Source organism: Orbicella franksi, chromosome 4, assembly GCF_964199315.1.
Source record: "Orbicella franksi chromosome 4, jaOrbFran1.1, whole genome shotgun sequence".
NCBI classification, from domain to species: Eukaryota; Metazoa; Cnidaria; class Anthozoa; order Scleractinia; family Merulinidae; genus Orbicella; species Orbicella franksi.
This window is the reverse complement of record NC_138148.1, coordinates 13,726,641-13,744,776: the sequence shown is the minus strand read 5'-3', so window position 1 is coordinate 13,744,776 and position 18,136 is coordinate 13,726,641. Positions and strand designations below refer to the sequence as shown.

Here is an 18,136-nt window from a genome sequence, read left to right as displayed (position 1 = left end):
TCTAAGTTTCGTAAAGTATCGATTCGCCTATGTAACGGATCCTAATCAAGCCAGAGAGAATGATGTGAGTGTACAAGATATCCTGATCACTCGAAACTACAGCACCACTCCATATCCTGAAGACGCCCCCTACACAGGTTCAGTAACAGACCGAAACATATTCCAAGCGCTTCAAGAAGCAAATCGAAGTTTATTCACAAGTCCACGTCGCTCCAGACTCGTTCCAACTCCAGTTCTTTTGTCCTTTGGATCAATATCAGCAAGAGCATCCTTTTACACAGACGACGGAAGAGCATCAGACACACGTGGGGAACCCTTAATCATCCCCCCTCCTCACACAGTAATTATTGGACAAGACGAAAATCCATTTGACATGGATCCTCCACCTGATGAAGACAGTAACCAATCATCACCACGATCACCACGATCACCACAAACAACACCAACAGACACCCCTCCACGAGCAGTCAGTCCACCTCCAACAACATCGACTGTCATCATCGAAGCCGCCGTGGTCAACCCAAGTAGGATTGTCGAAGCCGTGGCAAACTCGACTGGAGTTCCGTTTGTGAGACTGTGAACACTTTTAGGAAATAAAGTCAAGAAAGTACTGTGAACACTAATGAATTCCTCTTCCAGACCTCTGTTGACCGTAAGTCTGCAGCACAGTGTTTGGTTGCGCTACAGACTTACGGTTGATAGCGTTGGAAGTTGTTACGCACTTATGGGAAATAGATTATGAGAAAGTTGTAATGTTGTAATTGGTAAGTAAATCTAGGGATTCTATTTCGGTTGTTGGTTTATCCTACAGTTGAGGTATAATCCCTCTATTTACTTTTTCCAGTTAACACTTTCAGGAAATAGATTATGAGAAGTTGTGACGTAGTCCATTGTTCTCTATTAAAAGTCACGTGTAAAATCCGAGTGTTGTGATTGGTCTATATGTGTCACGTGTGCTAAATGGGGCTTTCTCATTGGTTAGTGTGTGTATATCGCTGTGCTATACTACTTATATGGTCCTATATTTTATATTCCACACGTCGCATAGGAGGAATATTTCCACGGATACTTTAACAACAAAGGCTTACACAAAGTGTCTTGAGCTTAAATCAATAAACTAAGAAAACCACCGATCAAGTCTCTCATCCATGTTGACGGTCTAACTTCGCATCTAGGTCCGTCTACTATTTACTGCAGATGCCGTTCCTGGAAACATTCAGGGCATTCAGAGCTGCTTCATCCATGTACATGAAATCACTTTCATCATGAACATACGGAGTGGAACATGCGGTCTTTGCCCTGGAGTGTTAGGCTCTGCACTAGCAGTCTGATTAGGGCTGTTCTGATGATCCACCGGGTTAGGCACACCACAGAGTTTCATGGGGTTGAAATGCGCCACTTTCCTCTTCGTGGGGATGTCTTCTGCCTGGATACGATAGGTCACATCACCAATCCTAGTCTAATATGTAAAGACCTTGTCATGGTGACTAGAGCTTCTTTGAATGCCCTTTCTTTACTACTGGGTCACGAAGCAAAACGCGATCGCCAACCTCGATTTGCTCTTTAGCAGTTTGCTGACCGTAGTGGTCCTTCTGATGTTTCTGGGCAGCTTGGAGCTGCTCCCTGGCATGCTTCTGGACTTCTAGGGTGTCGCGCAAGTTCCTTTCATACTCTGAAACTTCGTTCTGGTGGCTTGGTTGTTGTCCAAGCATGACATCAACTGGCAATCATAACTCATGGGGATGTGTGTACACTGGAACGGTAGGCCATCATCACCTGCGGTAGGTGCTCCTGGCAGTCATACTGATGATTGGACACATACTTGGCCAAAATGTCTTGCAAAATATGGTTCATTCGCTCAACCATTCTATAACTTTCTGGGTGGTATGGAGAGGTTCTGGTCTTGTCCATGTTGAACAAGACACACATTTCCTGGAGTAGCTGGGCTTCAAAGTTCCGGCCCTGGTCTGAATGGATCTTTTCTGGTGCTCCATACCTGGAAATGACTTCTTTTACCAGCTTCTCCACAACAGTCTTTGCTTCCTGGTTCGGAATAGCAAACACCTGTTTCCATTTCGTGAAATAGTCTCCTAAGTGCTCGTCAAACTCTTGACTATACACAATGGCATCGTCCAGGTAGACCAGACATGTCTACCACCGTACCCCAGTTAGGACGAAGTCTCTAGAAGGTTCTTAGAGCATTGCAGAGATAAAAGGCATTACCTGGAATTTGAAGAGACCTTGGCGGGTCATGAATGCTGTCTTCTTATGGTCAGCAACGTCTACCTCGACCCGCCAATAGCCACTATTTTTCCTTTTTTGTTTTCTTTTTTCTTGACCAGAACAATCAGTGTGGCCCAAGGACTGTGGCCCAAGGACCTGTCATGTTGTGTACATGTTCGCGTACTGTCCCCTGTTAGTGTATTGGTGTTTGCTTAATACCAGGGTGATCTCCAGTATCAATATGGTGCTGCACAATACTTGTCCATCCAAGGTCTCGTGGGCCCGATGAGAAGATATCCATGAACTTGTCCAAGAGGCTGGCGAGTTATTTCGTCTACATGCTAGTCAAGTTCATGGTGCCCAGGTCGAAATGTTCTGACACCAATGGCTTTGTCTGCCTCCTTGTCTTCACTGAAAGGTACCAACAGAGGTGGTCTGATAGAGAGTCACTGGAGCTTGTGCCACTCGGGCCAACAAGAGATCATGTTGTTCGGCTAAACCCGGAGATGGCTCAACTATTCCTAGTACACCATCACCACACACAGACTCCTTAAACTTAGGCGGTAATATCATTTCATGACGACCGGGGACCACAACAGTCTCTGAAACATATTAGAAAAACTTTTGACAATTCATTTTTATCCTTGAGGCCCACAACTTCTTTGGCAATTTTAATTGATTTCCCATTTCAATTGTGGTATTATTCTTGCACAGGAAATTTATCCCAAGCAAACATTCTTGCGTCACGTCTGCGCTCACTAACACTGGGTGAACAACACTCGCCCCACCAAGAAAAACTCGCGTTTTCTCTTAATGTCTAATGGTTGGCCATTTGCGGATACCGCTGTTTCACTAACCATGCCCAATTTGAAATCAGTTTTTGCTTTTTCAAACAGACGACAGTGTATAAGCGTCAATGCTGAACCAGTATCAACCAACATGTCAACAGGTTGCCCCCCAACACGACCAGATACATAACCAGCACTGTCACAAGAAACACTATGAGTTCCAACAGCAGTCTTGATATTTTCTTTAATTTTTGGCGTCATTCCGAGTTTCCCGATCGATGCTCGACCCGCAGCCTCGATTACGCGTTGCTTTGCTTCCCGACCCCGTAGACGTTTGTTTACAATCTGCCATAAAATGGCCCTATTTATGGCATTTAAAACAAAGCCCGAACAGAAGATCACTCGCGTTACCCGCATTCGGTATCAGTCGCAAAACATTTTGTTTTGGTTCGCTTCCCTTTGGTGGTTGCTGTTGATTCTTGGCAGCTGTATTCTGGGTGTCTAGAGAGCGAAAACCGAGGACCCCTCGAAAGCAAAGACCCCCACGAAAACGAAGACCCCCTAGCATTGGTTGGGAAACTCGGGATGACCCCCCTTCCCTATTTGGCTGTTTCCACAGGGCAAAGATCAGTTATATTTCATCTGAATTTCTGCTAAGTTCAATTTAACATTGTCAGTACGTGACCGAACGAAGCGTTGTGTCATCGATCTTTCGCCTCACTGATAGAATTTCGAGGGGGTCTTCGTTTTCGAGGTCTTCGTTTTCTAGGGGTCTTCGTTTTCTAGGGGGTCTTCGTTTTCTAAGGGGTCTTCGTTTTCTACGAGGTCTTTGTTTTCTAAGGGGTCTTCGTTTTTCGAGGTCTTCGTTTTCTAGGGGGTCTTCGTTTTCTAGGAGGTCTTTGTTTTCTAGGGGGTCTTCGTTTTTCGAGGTCTTCGTTTTCTAGGAGGTCTTCTGTTTCTAGGGGGTCTTCTTTTTCTAGGGGGTCTTCGTTTTCTAGGGGGTCTTCGTTTTCTAGGGGGGTCTTCTTTTTCTAGGGGGTCTTCGTTTTCCAGGAGGTCTTCGTTTTCTAGGAGGTCTTCGTTTTCTAGGGGGTCTTCGTTTTCGAGGAGGTTTCGGTCTTCGGTCTTCGCTTATCTTCAAGGTTTGCCGAACTCCCTGATCCTTGTGGCTACCTTCTAAACCTCGAACACTGCGAAGACGTGAAGTTTATATTATCCCTCCCCTGCCACAACTGTAGTAGAATCACGGCCGAGGGTAGATTAGAGTCAAACTCTATTTTATATTTACGCGACACGTAGTACATGTAGGATACTTTAACAGCAAAGGAAAGATCTGTACAAAGATCATATTTCCGGTTGTAATTATTTGATCAAAGCTATTCTGAAATTGATCTGTCACGCTATGCTTTACAACAAAAGTACAAAGTAATTTCCTGTACTGACTGCACTCAGAGCGCAAAAAAAGGTGAAAATCGGAATATTTCATTCAGCCCAACTGAACGTCATCAGCCGCAGCAAAAATGTGAAATTTAAAGGGTTATATCATGTCCATTAGGATCTTGGGGGAAGGTGTAAAATAACTAAAATGTGTCATAGATACTAGCTAAATTAAAGTCATAGTATCTAAAAAGAGTGTGACCTTGTGATGCTCTTTCTAGGAGTTTCTGCTCCTTATTTTTTTTGCCATCTTCACTGTTGATGATGTAGTGCGGACCAGAGATTATGATCGACCGTTAAAACCAACAAGAGGTGTTTTAAAATAAAGGTCTTAAAGAGGTCTCGTAACAAAAAGAGAATAGATGCTTTACTTCTATACGTAAAGAGCACTTCGGGGAGCATTTATTAAAATCACACGAGGTCACACTTGTTCATGTGCCCTTCAATTCTCTCAGATCCCAATTAGTACATGTTAAGGACAAAACATAAAACAGTGTATCACATCCATTGTGAACAACGTGACCACCAAGAATGGGTTTAAAATGAAAGAAATTTTAGGAATGCAAATTAGCTTAACTAGTTTTAGCCTTAACAGAAGTTTTTCCTTTGTTAGATTTCGTTTGCTTGCCATTGTATTATTAATGGTAACACTTTATTCTAGGTTATGGGTGACCGCAGAGCAACCGACACCTACAGGCCATTTGCACAGCTGGGTCAATTCATGGAGCAAGTAGTGGAGGCTGATTTCTTCTCAGTTTCTCCCATCTTCCATCGCTTAGCCAGAGAGGGGAATGAGACTGAGCTTATTGACCTGATCAACAGCGGAATTGAAATCAATGAAGAGGACGATAACGGCCTCACAGCTCTCCACCATGCTGTAGAACGAGGGCACGCAAAATGTGTGGAAATCTTGTTACAAAATGGTGCGAACGTCAATGGAAAAGGTAGCCCTTTGCATATGGTTCGGGATATAAAGTCTGCCCAATTACTGTTAAAAGCTAAGGCAACCCTCAATGCCCATGATGAACGTGGAAACTCCCCATTGCAAACAGCCATAAGGAAGGGAAGACAAGAGCTTGTAGCATTTTTCTTGTCAGTCGGTGCCGATGTTCAATGTACCAATGCCGAGGGAGAGACCCCACTTCACACACTCTGTTCGTCATTTATGGCAAAGCCCTATGACGAAAAGCTAACTCAAAAACTGATTGAAATGGGAGCGAATGTAAATTCAAAAGATTCCCAGGGTAGGTCGCCATTACATCTGGCTGTCATGAATTATCACCTTGAGAAAACAAACACGGTGAACATCTTAATAACAGCTGGAGCGTCTGCGACAGATTTAGATCTGCAGGGAATGAATCCAATTCATCGTCTCATCGACAAGTGCAGACCATATTCAGAAGATGATATCAAGTTGCTCTTAGAAATCTTCGACCTTCTAGTTACTAATGACAATGAAGCTAATTCCAAGAATGTCCTTGGTCAAACCATCTTGCATTTGGCAATACTTGCTGGTGCACCATTGCAAGTTTTGGAATATCTTGTACAGAAAGGATGTAGACCCACTGCCCAAGACGGTCAAAAGCGCAGCTTGCTACATTGTGTTGTAGAACGAGAGTTAGATGACGACATTGATATTTTAAACTTCTTATTGGACACGGGACTCAATATCAATTGTGCCGATATATGGGGACAGACAGTCTTGCATCATGCTATCGAGAAGAATAGAAAGAAACTTGTTAAGGCTTTGGTTGAGTGCGGAGCAGACGTGAACGTGAAAGACTCTGCAGGCAGACAACCACTACATATTGCAGCAGAGAAGGGGTGGGACGTCATCTGCAATTGTCTAATCACACTAGGGGCAAATATCAACGCACAAGACAAGTATCAGTCCACACCACTCCATTTTGCGGCATTCACAAACAAGGCTCCTGTTGCACATCTTTTAATCAGAGCAGGATGTGATGTTGCACTCCGCGATGCATGTGGACAAACAGCAGAAGAGGTGGCGAAATTTTGGTCCAGTCTCGATTTTCTGCAGATAATGCATGAAAAAGATGAAAACTATAAACTTGAATTAGAACAGCGAAAGAAATCGTTGGCAAAACATGGTGGTGAGTTGTTACAGCTTAAAACCTTTCAGGACATCGTCGATTCTAGTGAGGAATCATTACGAATGTCGGGGACTTTGAACGAATTTTTAAGCTGCTTAATTTCCACCCCGGGCATAGGGACAGTTATCAAGGATCCCGAAGCAGGAGAAATCCGGGATGTTGTAGACAGATTCGCGTTTAATGTTGTAAACTGTATAACAGACAGTCATCCGAAAATGCGCTGTACTCTTTACCACGCGGGAAGTTCATCAGAAGAAACCAAGACAAAATTTCCAGATGAGTTTGACTATGTCGTCTGCTTTGAAGAACTGAGTGAAAACATTTATCCAAAACATGAAACTGAGGACGTTCTCGAAAGCGTCCTTTTTGTTCCAGATAGAGAAACAAGTGACCAAGTAAAAGAGGTATTGAAGAAAGGGGTAGATTATAAAGAAACTTCATCATCAGTGTCAAATTACACTCAAATCCTTGTGAAAGATCACACGAGCTATGAGTACTCAGAGTTTACACAAGACCTTGAACCGAATTGGAAAGCGATTCCAAGTTACATGATGTTTAATGTATTCACCCAGCAACTATCCAATATCGTTTTTGGTGAAAGCTTCCCACAAGATGAACGTTTGGAAATAAAGGAGGTCACCAACGACCCTAAGTTTTCCCTGTTGTGGAAAGGATCTAGATATAAAACTCTGGTGATCGAAGTTGATTTTGTCCCCGCCGTGCGCCTTCCATCTTGGCCAGATAAATTTGGAATGCAGTCTCCACTCCTCGTTTCCGATCTTTTGCAGCTTCCCTGTCTCGCTGTCCCAAAAATGGCGAGTCAAGATGAGTTTCTTTGGAGGTGTTCTCTATGTCTTGTCGAGACTGCTATTATGAAGAGATGTCGACATCGAATTCGAAACAGCTACATAGCTGCTAAGTCGCTGATCAGCTCCACTGTCTGCCCCCTTGTTAGCTTTGAGGACTACGGAGACGCGAAGATGCAATACGCAAGTCAACATGACAGTTTGTCTTCCGACGAAGACTTTGAATTGTACGAAAAAGTCGAAGGTGTGTTGCCATCATATATACTAAAAATGGCTTTCTTCCACTCCATAGAGGAAAAAGCAAGGAAAGATGGAGTGGAAACCGTCTTTCGTGAATTCAGTCATTATCCTCAACGGTCAGAAAGCGCTTCTGATTTCGCACTGTGTGAAGAACCTGACCCAAAAATAGTGAAGGACATATTCATGAAATGTAATGATTGGCTTTCGAATCAGTTTGTTCCATCGTTCTTTAACCCACGACAAAATGTGATGGGGTCATCGATGCTGGAAGAAAATGGTGTTAAAGCGCAGATGTTTATAAAGTACATTTTGAAACTTTTGAACGAAAAGTGTTGAGTTTTTACGATTCCAACCCTTCGTAGCTGATCACTACAAGGAACTTGTCTTATGTTTGGTTAGTCCAAGTGACGTGAAAAAAAAATCCACAGAACAAGGACTTCGAAAGAACGAATCAAATTGATAGAATTCTAAGCACTCTAAGGGACGGAATTGCAGAAAGAAGCCAGTTTCTTTTTATTATGGTGGGATAATAGAATAATCATATGCTGTGGTTAATTGTAAAATAAAAAAGATTTTATTCATAATGTTTTATTAAACCTATGAATCCTGAAGTGCTCTTAGATACACATAGTGGAAAAAGAATTGTAAGGTAGTGATTAAACCGTACGCGCCTTGGTCCTCTACTGCAGTAAACGTATAGGGATTGTCTCACTCTACGAACTCTGTACAAATCAACTCTATCCAGTGCACCATCTGAACTCTTTCTGATGGCCATCATCACAGATTTTATTTCTAGATGTCGTTGTTCTTCTCCATTTGTTACAGAGGCTCTTAGCGAGCATTTATAACCCATAATGTAATGACGGAACAATAATATCATGACCTAAATAATATTACCTGACGAGCACATGGTTGCTGCCGCTAACGTAGTTACACTGAAATGGAATTCGTCCACGTTCTCTTCTTACATTATAAGAGGGCAACAATCTCTGAGAAAATGTAGTATACTCAAAATAACACGAAAGCAATAAAGGTTATTAAGGAAAATCAATTTTTCCTGATGCGAGCCTGCTGTTCTCGTGAGATGTTCTTTTAGTTTTTCTGAAGCCTCTTGCCTTCCTACATAACATCAAAATTTAAAAGAAATTTCTCAGCAGAATTTAGGAGATATTCTGTTTACTAACTTCAAACATGGTTTTCTTTTAATTAGGGATCTCTTTCGTTACCACAGTGACTGTATTGGTAGAACCTTCATGGGTTTTCAAATTGTCCAATCCTTAGTAGCAATATTTAAACTGAACTGATTGTTGAGTCATTAAACAATGTGAAAGGGAGTGGAGGAGCGCTGCTTGATGACCCAAATCAGGGGTTTCAATATAAGGAAAGAAAATACATCAGGCCTGAAGGGTCTTGTCAACCTCTGGGGATCCGGAGCATACTCCCGGAAAAAACCTGAAATCCTACAATTACAGAGATCTGTTTTCCTGCCATTTAGAGCACAAAATTGGCACTGTTCAGTTGCCTACGATAGTTCATTGTTTAATTAACTAAATCATAATTTGAAGCCAATTATTGGCCTTGTTTTCATCATCGATGGACAATTTTGTACAACCATTCTTTTTGCACTGATCATAACAATGCAGATGTCCACTTACTTCGACAACATAATTTCGTTATCAATCGATTTGCACAAAGACTGGTCTGCCAAGTACCAGAGGTTTCTGCAACATTTGTGCCTGAAATCCTTTTTTTGTAACCTCGGTGTCAAGTTGTAAGATGGACAGAACTTTCAAGTAACGGGTGCTGGGATCGGAGACTACTGTTTTCCTTTCTAGATAATATGTCAATTGCTATCGCCAACACGGAGAACGGAGATTTTCTAAGAGGGGGAATCGCTAAAATAGGGAATCTTTAAAAAGGTAAACTCTAACGGGGGAATCTCTGAAAAAGGTAATCTTTAAAAGGGGATTTCTCTAAAACATAAACCTTGTCGCAACAAAATATTCGCGGGGCAAATTTCAAGATTCGTTGCGCACTTCGCTGATCTACTTTTTCATAGCGAAAACGAACACGTGAAAGTTTTTCGCATCATTTGACTCTATATTTCTTTAAAATTTGAACTGAATTGGAACAGTACATGTTGGAGATGTCCTGCCAGTTTTTAACTCAGTTTCCAAACTGTCTCAATTTAACATTAGTTCATACAAAAGAACACAGGGAACTAGGAAGTAACAGGGTGGTTGTGTTCTAAAACAAACCCCTCGTTGCTAAGAGAGACGAGAAAGGAAGACCTGCAAAAGTTTGACCTCGAACGTGTTGGCACTGAGTGGCGGGAGAGTTTAATTTTTTTTATTCCTTTCTTGTATAAAAACTTCTGCTGTAACCAAGAGCAGGAAAAGTGCGATGTAGTTTGGAAAGGCACTAAGTAAAAAAGCAAGTATAGGGCTTGGCACCAGGTGCTCTATCTTCGCTTGCAATTTATTCTCTTAAATAGTCAATGACCCCCTCTTTTCTTTCCATGGCTAAATTTTGAGAAAAACAGAAACATATCTGTACGTTTTCGCCTTTTCTGCTCTCGTGTGACCGAAGTTTTCTTCGAATGTGGACGGACAAGGCTAATATGTGTTCTTTTTCAAGACCTATGTCAAGGAACGACATCAGCTGCAAAAGTTTACTTAGTATGACAACAAGATGACATGATGAAAACGTGTTTTATTCAAGATGATGAAAATGAAATACAAGAAAAAGCACATCTTAAAAAGGAAAACTAGAGGTCGACCCTATGGCGTTTCCCTAAATAAATATACTTAGTTGTGTTAAATTGAGTACGTTTACCTGATATAAATTTCACTGATATAACCTCTTTTGGTCTCTTTTACTGATCGTCTTAGATCGTCTTCTCTTTTATTTACATTTTTTCCCCCTAATTTAGGTATATACTGTCAGTTATATTCCCAATAAACATTATTAAAACTTAAAAAAAGTAACAAAAGCTTCTGAAAACGCATGGTCTTCAACGCGCCTTATTTCGAAAACAAGCACGGGGATTTATCATCCACCGAATATAATAAAGACCATGCTATAAAAATTTCGAGTGGTTGCCAAACATGTTTCGGTTCCAGACCTCACACCAGATGATCAGGTATTAAAATTCAAAATGGTCATCACTCGACAGGTAAGATTATCTTATATTCGTCCTCTAATTTGACACAAGAGCCCCCCGCGTGACGAATAGTAGACTTTGGGCACCTCCTGTCGAGCGTGACACGAAACAACTCGAAATAGACCACTTTCGATATATTAAAATTCAGCGTGCCAGCGAGGCTTAGAGGACACAAACAAAGGAAATTGAATGACAATGTTTATTCATTTCTTTTGTTTGTGTCCTCTAGGCCTCACTATCAAGCTGAATTTTAATATATCGAAAGTGGCTCATTGGAATGATGGCCTTACAGGGGAGAGAGAGCTGCCTCTTCTCGCGCGTTCTTTCGCGTCAAATGTGATGGACTAAAAAAGAGAAGGCTGCTCGTACTTTAAAAGTAAAGCTACAAAAGTGATGCGCTCAGGTCACCTATTTAAATCTAGACAGAGGAAATTTCTATCTTGCCTTTTGTTGGAATAAGAATACCAGCTCAAAAGGGCATACTATCATTTTCCCTGTCTTGCCCGTGCGATTACTTCTATCAATTTCTTGCCAAATATGATCAGGCAAAGTTCGAAGAAAAACAACCTCTGGACTAGACAAAGATCTAAGTTTCTAAAGAAGCTGTTGGCCTGCGCGGTGGGCAAATGAAACACTCAGATATTTGTCAATAATAATAATAATAATAATAATAATTTCATTTATCTTTACCAACTTGAGTTGACAAAGATAAATCAAGGGCCGTAACGAAGTCCTGAAGCGGACGTTTTGAGTGTTAGCCCTTCGTCCGAGTAAATGAGGAAATTGTGGGTTAATCATGTGTTTATATTAAGCAATTACATCATTCGCTCTCGATTTCCATCGCGTGAAACTATCACGCACAGAAATTGAGAGCGAATAATCCAATTGTTTTGCTATAAATCTACTAGTCGTTGAAAACTTATCTAAGTTCACTTCACAGACACTCCGAAAACGCCAAGAAGCGGCCGTCGTTTTGTTAACAAGGGTACACTGCTACACTACTCACTATCTGTCACAGAACAGATAGTGAGTAGCGTAGCCAATCAAAGAACGGCATTCGTGATAGAACGCTAGTAGATTTATACTAAAGTAGAGTAGGTAGTTAAACTATGCACTGTTGAAGGAAGCATGGTAACTTTTAACTCATGGATGAATTATTTAAATAACAGCGTCAAACATTCAGCGTCTTCCATCCATTACAGGGTTACAATCTCCAGCTTTACAATCGCTTATAAGAGAAGTACACTTTTTGGCAATATATTTGTCATTAAACAAAAAGTAAGAAGAAACACTTGTGCTTGGGAGTGTTACTGAATCAAAATATATCCCATGACTTTGATGTGTTTGTCTCCATTATCTGCGTAGACTCTTGCTTCATTTCCACATGTGTTGTTGTCGTCGGAATCTCCTCCTGTTCCAAACCCGATTCTGGAATCATATGATTCACAGCCATCTTCGTTGTTACCAAGGATACCAATCCTTGCTTTAGCTAGATGACTAGAGGAACTCATGACGTTGAACCCTTCCTTGTTACAGCTGACCTGCAAAGAGGCCTCTGAACCAATCAGTGTCTTCCACGTATCACGGCCTAGTGAGGTGTCGCGGTATTGCCCGTCAGCGATCAGCGAGTGCAGAGAGTTGGCCGTTTTGTTGATGACAACGAAGCTGATACGTTGGCCGATCTTCATACCGAGACAGATCTTGGAGAAAGATGATCTCCAGTAGGTTGGTAACTTGACTTCCTGTGAATCAAACCCAGTCTTCCCTCCAGGAAAGTTGAATGCCTTCTTATTACTCCAGAAGACCTCGTCATAATGAAAAGTTCTCTGAAAAGGAATGGAAATAAATTATCATTGTTTAATCCAGACTGCTGATATATTTTCAAATTTAGTTACTGAATAGGCAAAGAGCTGACCAATAAAGCTAGTAACTGGTAATACACTCTCTAGAGCCGAAGTGGCCAACAAAGAGTTAGTTTGCACCAGTGTGAGTAGCTTGAATCAACCAGGAGCATGGTTATTCCCGATGTATTTTTTAGTTCAAGTTATCGCTCTTCCCTCATCAGTCCATTTCGTCAGTTTACCTTAAGAGTTTGCTGTGCAGCTGGGTGGAGAGCGGTACTGGCAGTGTAAGGTACAACACAGCATCGTTATCCAGACAAAACCTTGAGCCCATGCCACTTGATCCGCGGTTTAACACCCTTAATAATAGGCCATCGAACCTCCCAGGGCGCCCATACACAGCAAATGATAAGTAATGGTAATTGGAGTGATTGGAGAAAAAAACAGGAAGTAATCGCTCGAGAAATTTCAAAATCGGACGAGTGCGAAACGCGAGACCGAGTTGAAATTTCGAGCACGATTACTCCCTGAATTGTAGGACACGAAGTCTAGTTACTAATTAAACGTATTTGTCACAAATTGCGGAATTAAAAAAGTCTTTCGAGAACTTATTTTGAGCCAAAAAGTCAGTAGCGCTTTAAATAAGTTTTAAAAACTGTAGGGAACATTTACAGGAAGCTATTAAGGACGGTGCCTACAAATACAAAGGTTTTTGCGCCAAGTTAGGAACATGCAGAAAAAGTAGATCTTTGCAAGGGCTACTGGAATCCACAAAGAAAAATTGGGGCAGCCAGGCATTTTTTTCGAGATAATGAGCCTTGAATCTCAACAAAAATGCTGACATCAGCATTTTTCTAAAAAAAAAGAAGGAAAAGATATTTCTGCACAGATTTCCTTAGAATTCGCCAATACACACAGAAAAGGAAACACATTTATAAAGATCGTAAAACTTCATGGTAAATAGTAACATAAAAACCTTTTTTGGTATGTTTTTAATAACAAAATCGTTGCAACAGCGCTTTTGTCGTCTCTGACAGCCTTCCTCTGGTTCAGCTTAAATACAGTCTAAATGCCTTTTACTCACAACCAGAAACTAATCACGCGTCTAATAGGCTTGCCACTTCCATTTCATAACATAAAATGTAGGGGTAACCACGCTTTTTTTAAAGTTATTGATGTTTTTTGAAAATTTTTACGGTGTCCGTTACATTTTTTCCTGTCACCTCCCCAGTAAGTAAAACATTTGCGTATCTCACACTTGTTTTGCGCGCGCACTACGCCATCTGTAGGTACATGTTTACAGTTGGATTTCAGTAGAATTTTCGACACTCAACAGCTAGCTTTTCAGCTAGAAGACGTTAACAGTTAGTGGTTAGCGATTTGCTGCTATTCTGGTGTTCCTGGTTTAAGTACAGGTTCATTAAACTTGATTTGTTCAGAGTAGGAAAATTTTGCTTTCATTTTTGTCGTGTACTTGGTAGCTAGTTGATTGCGTCAATGTCAATCCAGCGCGCGCATGGCGCTTAAACCATGCCTTGCGTGATGCGCAGAACGTGTGCGCACCAACAAAAGTAGGCACCGTTCTTAAGGGCCCATTAACCGATCTTTTCGAGCCGTTGCTAAGGAAAATTTAGTCTCATATAACCTCATCATTTTTAGTTAGTTCAGAGTTATTTCATGTGTTTCAACTTTTTCATGATCAGTAACGCTAGTGATGACGTCATCAGGTCACGCCCATGGTCATGTGACTAATACAGAAAAAATGCAAAGGCTCCCAGGCAAAGTACTTTCTCGGGATTTTTTTCATTGATTTAATGTTTTAATTTAAATCCTCATTACGCTATGCATCGATTTTGTTTCATTTCTAAAAGGTCAGATTTTGAGAGCATCTCAAAATATTGAAAAATTCGTAATTTTCTGAAAAAAGCATGAATTCGAAAAAGGAATGCATAGCTATGTTGCCAACGTTGGCTTTAATCGAAATTCGTCGAAAAAGGCTGGATTTAACAAAAAACCGCGTTACCTTTAGCATTCAAAGAAACCGGAAGTGCGCCCGATATCTATTGGAAGTTACCCTATCAGCGCGTGCGCAATTTACATTATTAGCGCACTTCGGTAAGATCAAACAAAGCCACACAGAGTTAGTTTTTCTGTTTCTATTGCTCTTGTTTTTCTGTCTTTCTCTTATTTTGTCTTTGCCTGTACTTTTTATACGTTGCATTTTGCGAAACACACAGAAAAAAATAAAAATGGATGCGAATTTGCAAGTTTTTGAGTTGTTTTTATTTTTCGCGCTCAGGCTGACGTAAATGACCGGAAGTGAAATTTCACCTCCTTAGCAACGCGCGCTCGATGTTTTTCTTTGTGTTTCGCAAAATGCAAAGTAAAAAAAGTACAAGCAAAGACAAAATAAGAGAAAGACAGAAAAACAAGAGCAATAGAAAAAGAAAAACTAACTCCGTGTGGCTTTGTTTGATCTTACCGAAGTGCGCTAATAATGTAAATTGCGCACGCGCTGACAGGGTAACTTCCAATAGATATCGGGCGCACTTCCGGTTTCTTTAAATGCTAAAGGAAACGCGGTTTTTCATTAAATCCAGCCTTTTTTGACGAATTTCGATTAAAGCCAACGTTGGCAACATAGCTATGCATTCCTTTTTCGAAATCATGCTTTTTTCAGAAAATTACGAATTTTTCAATATTTTGAAATGCTCTCAAAATCTGACCTTTTAGAAATGAAACAAAATCGATGCATAGCGTAATGAGGATTTAAATTAAAAGACTAAATCAATGAAAAAAATCCCGAGAAAGTCATTTGCCTGGGAGCCTTTGCATTTTTTCTGTATTAGTCACATGATAATGGGCGTGGCCTGATGACGTCATCACTAGTGTTACTGATCATGAAAAAGTTGAAACACATGAAATAACTCTGAACTAACTAAAAATGAGGAGGTTAGATGAGACTAAATTTTCCTTAGCAACGACTCGAAAAGATCGGTTAATGGGCCCTTAAGGCGCGCGTAATTGACATGCGAATCACGTGGGTATCTGATTACAAAAAGTTGTAATAGACCAATTTCGATATATTGAACTTCTGCCTAAAACAATAAAGCTCAGTACGAGGCTCTGGGGAATAAATAGAGAGTTTGCGGGGTTTATTCCTCAGACCCTCGTGCTGAGGTCTATCGTGTTAGGCTGAATTTTAATATATCGTAATTGGTCTATTGGATACCTGTAATTGACACTCGCGTTATCGCGGCCATTAGGCTCACGGAGAGCCAATCACGATCGAGAAGTTTGTTATAGATATGATAACCAACAAAAATAGTTCCCTTGCGATTTTAGAAAGCTGCAGTGTATGAAACTTTACCTATTATGTTACAAAATTCGCAACATTTAAAAGAAACCATTGCCATTTTTGGTAGTTTCGCATTTCAAATGTACTGATTGCCTTTTTATTTAATTCCAACATGTTGAACACTTAAGTTTCGAAAAAAATTTCTTCCAGAAAAGTTCAGTTAAAGACGTGATTAATACCATTCCCTTGTGCCGTCAATCTTCATCACTGGAGTCCATCCTCCATCTCCACATCCAAAATCTCTCATGTGACAGAAAACCGATGTTAGTGTTTCCCCAAACTGTAACTTAACCAACCGACTCACATTTGACCTGTAGAACATAAAAATGTCAAGGAAAAAACAATGCTAAGATATGTACTGTTAAGAGGTAATAGTTTTAGTGCTTTTTTGCGGTACACCCACACCGCGTTAAATAAGGTGGTCTTAGGCCTCATCAATACTACGCCGAAGGAATTTGAAAACGGGGATTTCACTCTGAAAACACATGAAATGTTTTCCGTCCACACTATGCCGGAGGAATTGAAAAACGCAACAATCACTAGTCATTTTAGATTTGTGTTTGAGGAAAACTCGTGCCGGGGAAATCACATGATTATCGCCATTGTTTTCGAAAAGCTTCGTTTTCAATTTTTTTTTCCGTCAACACGAAAACGTAAAGCCAGTGTTGTCAATTTCCTCCGGTCTGAAGAACGTTTTCGAATAGCTCCGTTTTCGTGACGGATTAGTGTGGGCGATAGGCCTAACCGTAGAAATAAAGCTGTGTGTTTTCAAATTTCTCCGGCGTAGTAAGCACGCTGCCTTATACTCTGAAACATTAAGTTTTTCCCCCCGGAAACCATTTTCCCAAAACATGAACATTCAACATCTCTCAGCATTTACAAAACGTACATATATCATCAATCGAATTTTACTCTAACTACCCCTTCATTTACGTTTAATTAAGAAATCTGCACATTGGTAGCTACATTTCAACCTAGCAACGCCCATAGCAACGGGTTCAATTCAGTACATTTCAATAGGTCATTTCCGAGTGACCTTTTCCCTCTATGTTAAAACGAGTCTTTGATCGTGCGAAGCCATTCATATGGAGATGTGTTCTGCCTACATCTTCATTTTCATGCAAATCAAACTCATTTTCATCTGTAAGGTTTTACACGAACACTCGTTTAGAGACAAAGGCAATGACCAGTATGTATTCAATGCAACATTCGGGTATTCGGGTATTCAATGCAATATTTACTCTTTTGTTTACTTGCAAATTAGCCCTTGTTGCCTCGTTCTTAAACTCGAAATTCAAAAGAATATTTTCCCTTAAAGAGGCAACAAAGGCTAATTTGCAAGTAAACAAAAGAATACTAAAATTGCGGCCATTTTGGAATAAGGTGTATGATATCACATGTTCCTTAACCTACGTTACAGACCCTTTCCTACGGAGTAGAACTTGGAGAGTGACCCAAAATAGCGGTAAATTTTAAAGCTGTCGAAAATGTTTTTAAAATCTCATTTTGCTTAAAACTCCAAATCGTTTTCGTAGAAGTCCTTTGGGTGATGAGATGATTTAAGTGAAAAAGTAACCAAACATTCGTTATGGGCACGCTTTAAAAACGTAGTCGAAGTCGAACTCAAACAATCATCTACAGTCATCTACACCACCTCTTCCCTCCCAACACCACCCCCCTCCTTCGCCCGCCATCCAGTGTATCTTATCCATCAAATTAAAACGAACAGCCTTTTGTCACAATGGCTCTTAATTGCTCCACTTGGATCACATACTGCATAATCCAATGATATACAGTGTAACTTACTTGGTCATATCATACAGTTCGTTGCAGGACTCAGCACCTAAATTACATAGAAAATTGTTAAAAACTGGATCGTTCATGATGCAATTCAAGAGTTTTCATTGGTTTAGGCATCATGATATATGAGCCATTATAGCATGCTCTGCAAATATGGTAAGAGTTCCCGTAATTTTTGGGAGAGTTTTAAGTTTTATTTTGTTTTAGTTTGCTTTATTTTGGGGGCGTTTCTAATAAAACAATTATTTCACTCCCCCTTGTTGGATATGAGATGATTATAGCCAACTCATATCCAACGCTCGCTCGTGAAATAATTGTCAATAAGCCTCGTTATCAGCGAATGATGTACCAAAGTGAACTTTTGGA

General features: G+C 40.6%; 1 protein-coding gene and 1 pseudogene across 2 annotated transcripts in view; one reads left to right on the top strand and one right to left on the bottom strand.

The window, feature by feature from the left end:
• Positions 1–11,398, top strand: part of LOC145483437 (uncharacterized) — a 37,429-nt gene extending 26,031 nt beyond the window's left edge. For both annotated transcript variants that reach the window (XM_081461945.1, XM_081461944.1), the window contains exon 2: positions 5,110–11,398. In XM_081461945.1, the coding sequence (XP_081318071.1) occupies positions 5,113–7,944 (2,832 nt within the window). In that variant the 5' untranslated portion in view covers positions 5,110–5,112 and the 3' untranslated portion in view covers positions 7,945–11,398. The remainder of the gene's footprint in view (positions 1–5,109) is intronic.
• A 494-nt stretch (positions 11,399–11,892) lies between these two features.
• Positions 11,893–17,145, bottom strand: LOC145483477 (putative skeletal organic matrix protein 5; annotated as a pseudogene).
• Between the last annotated feature and the right edge of the window lie 991 nt (positions 17,146–18,136).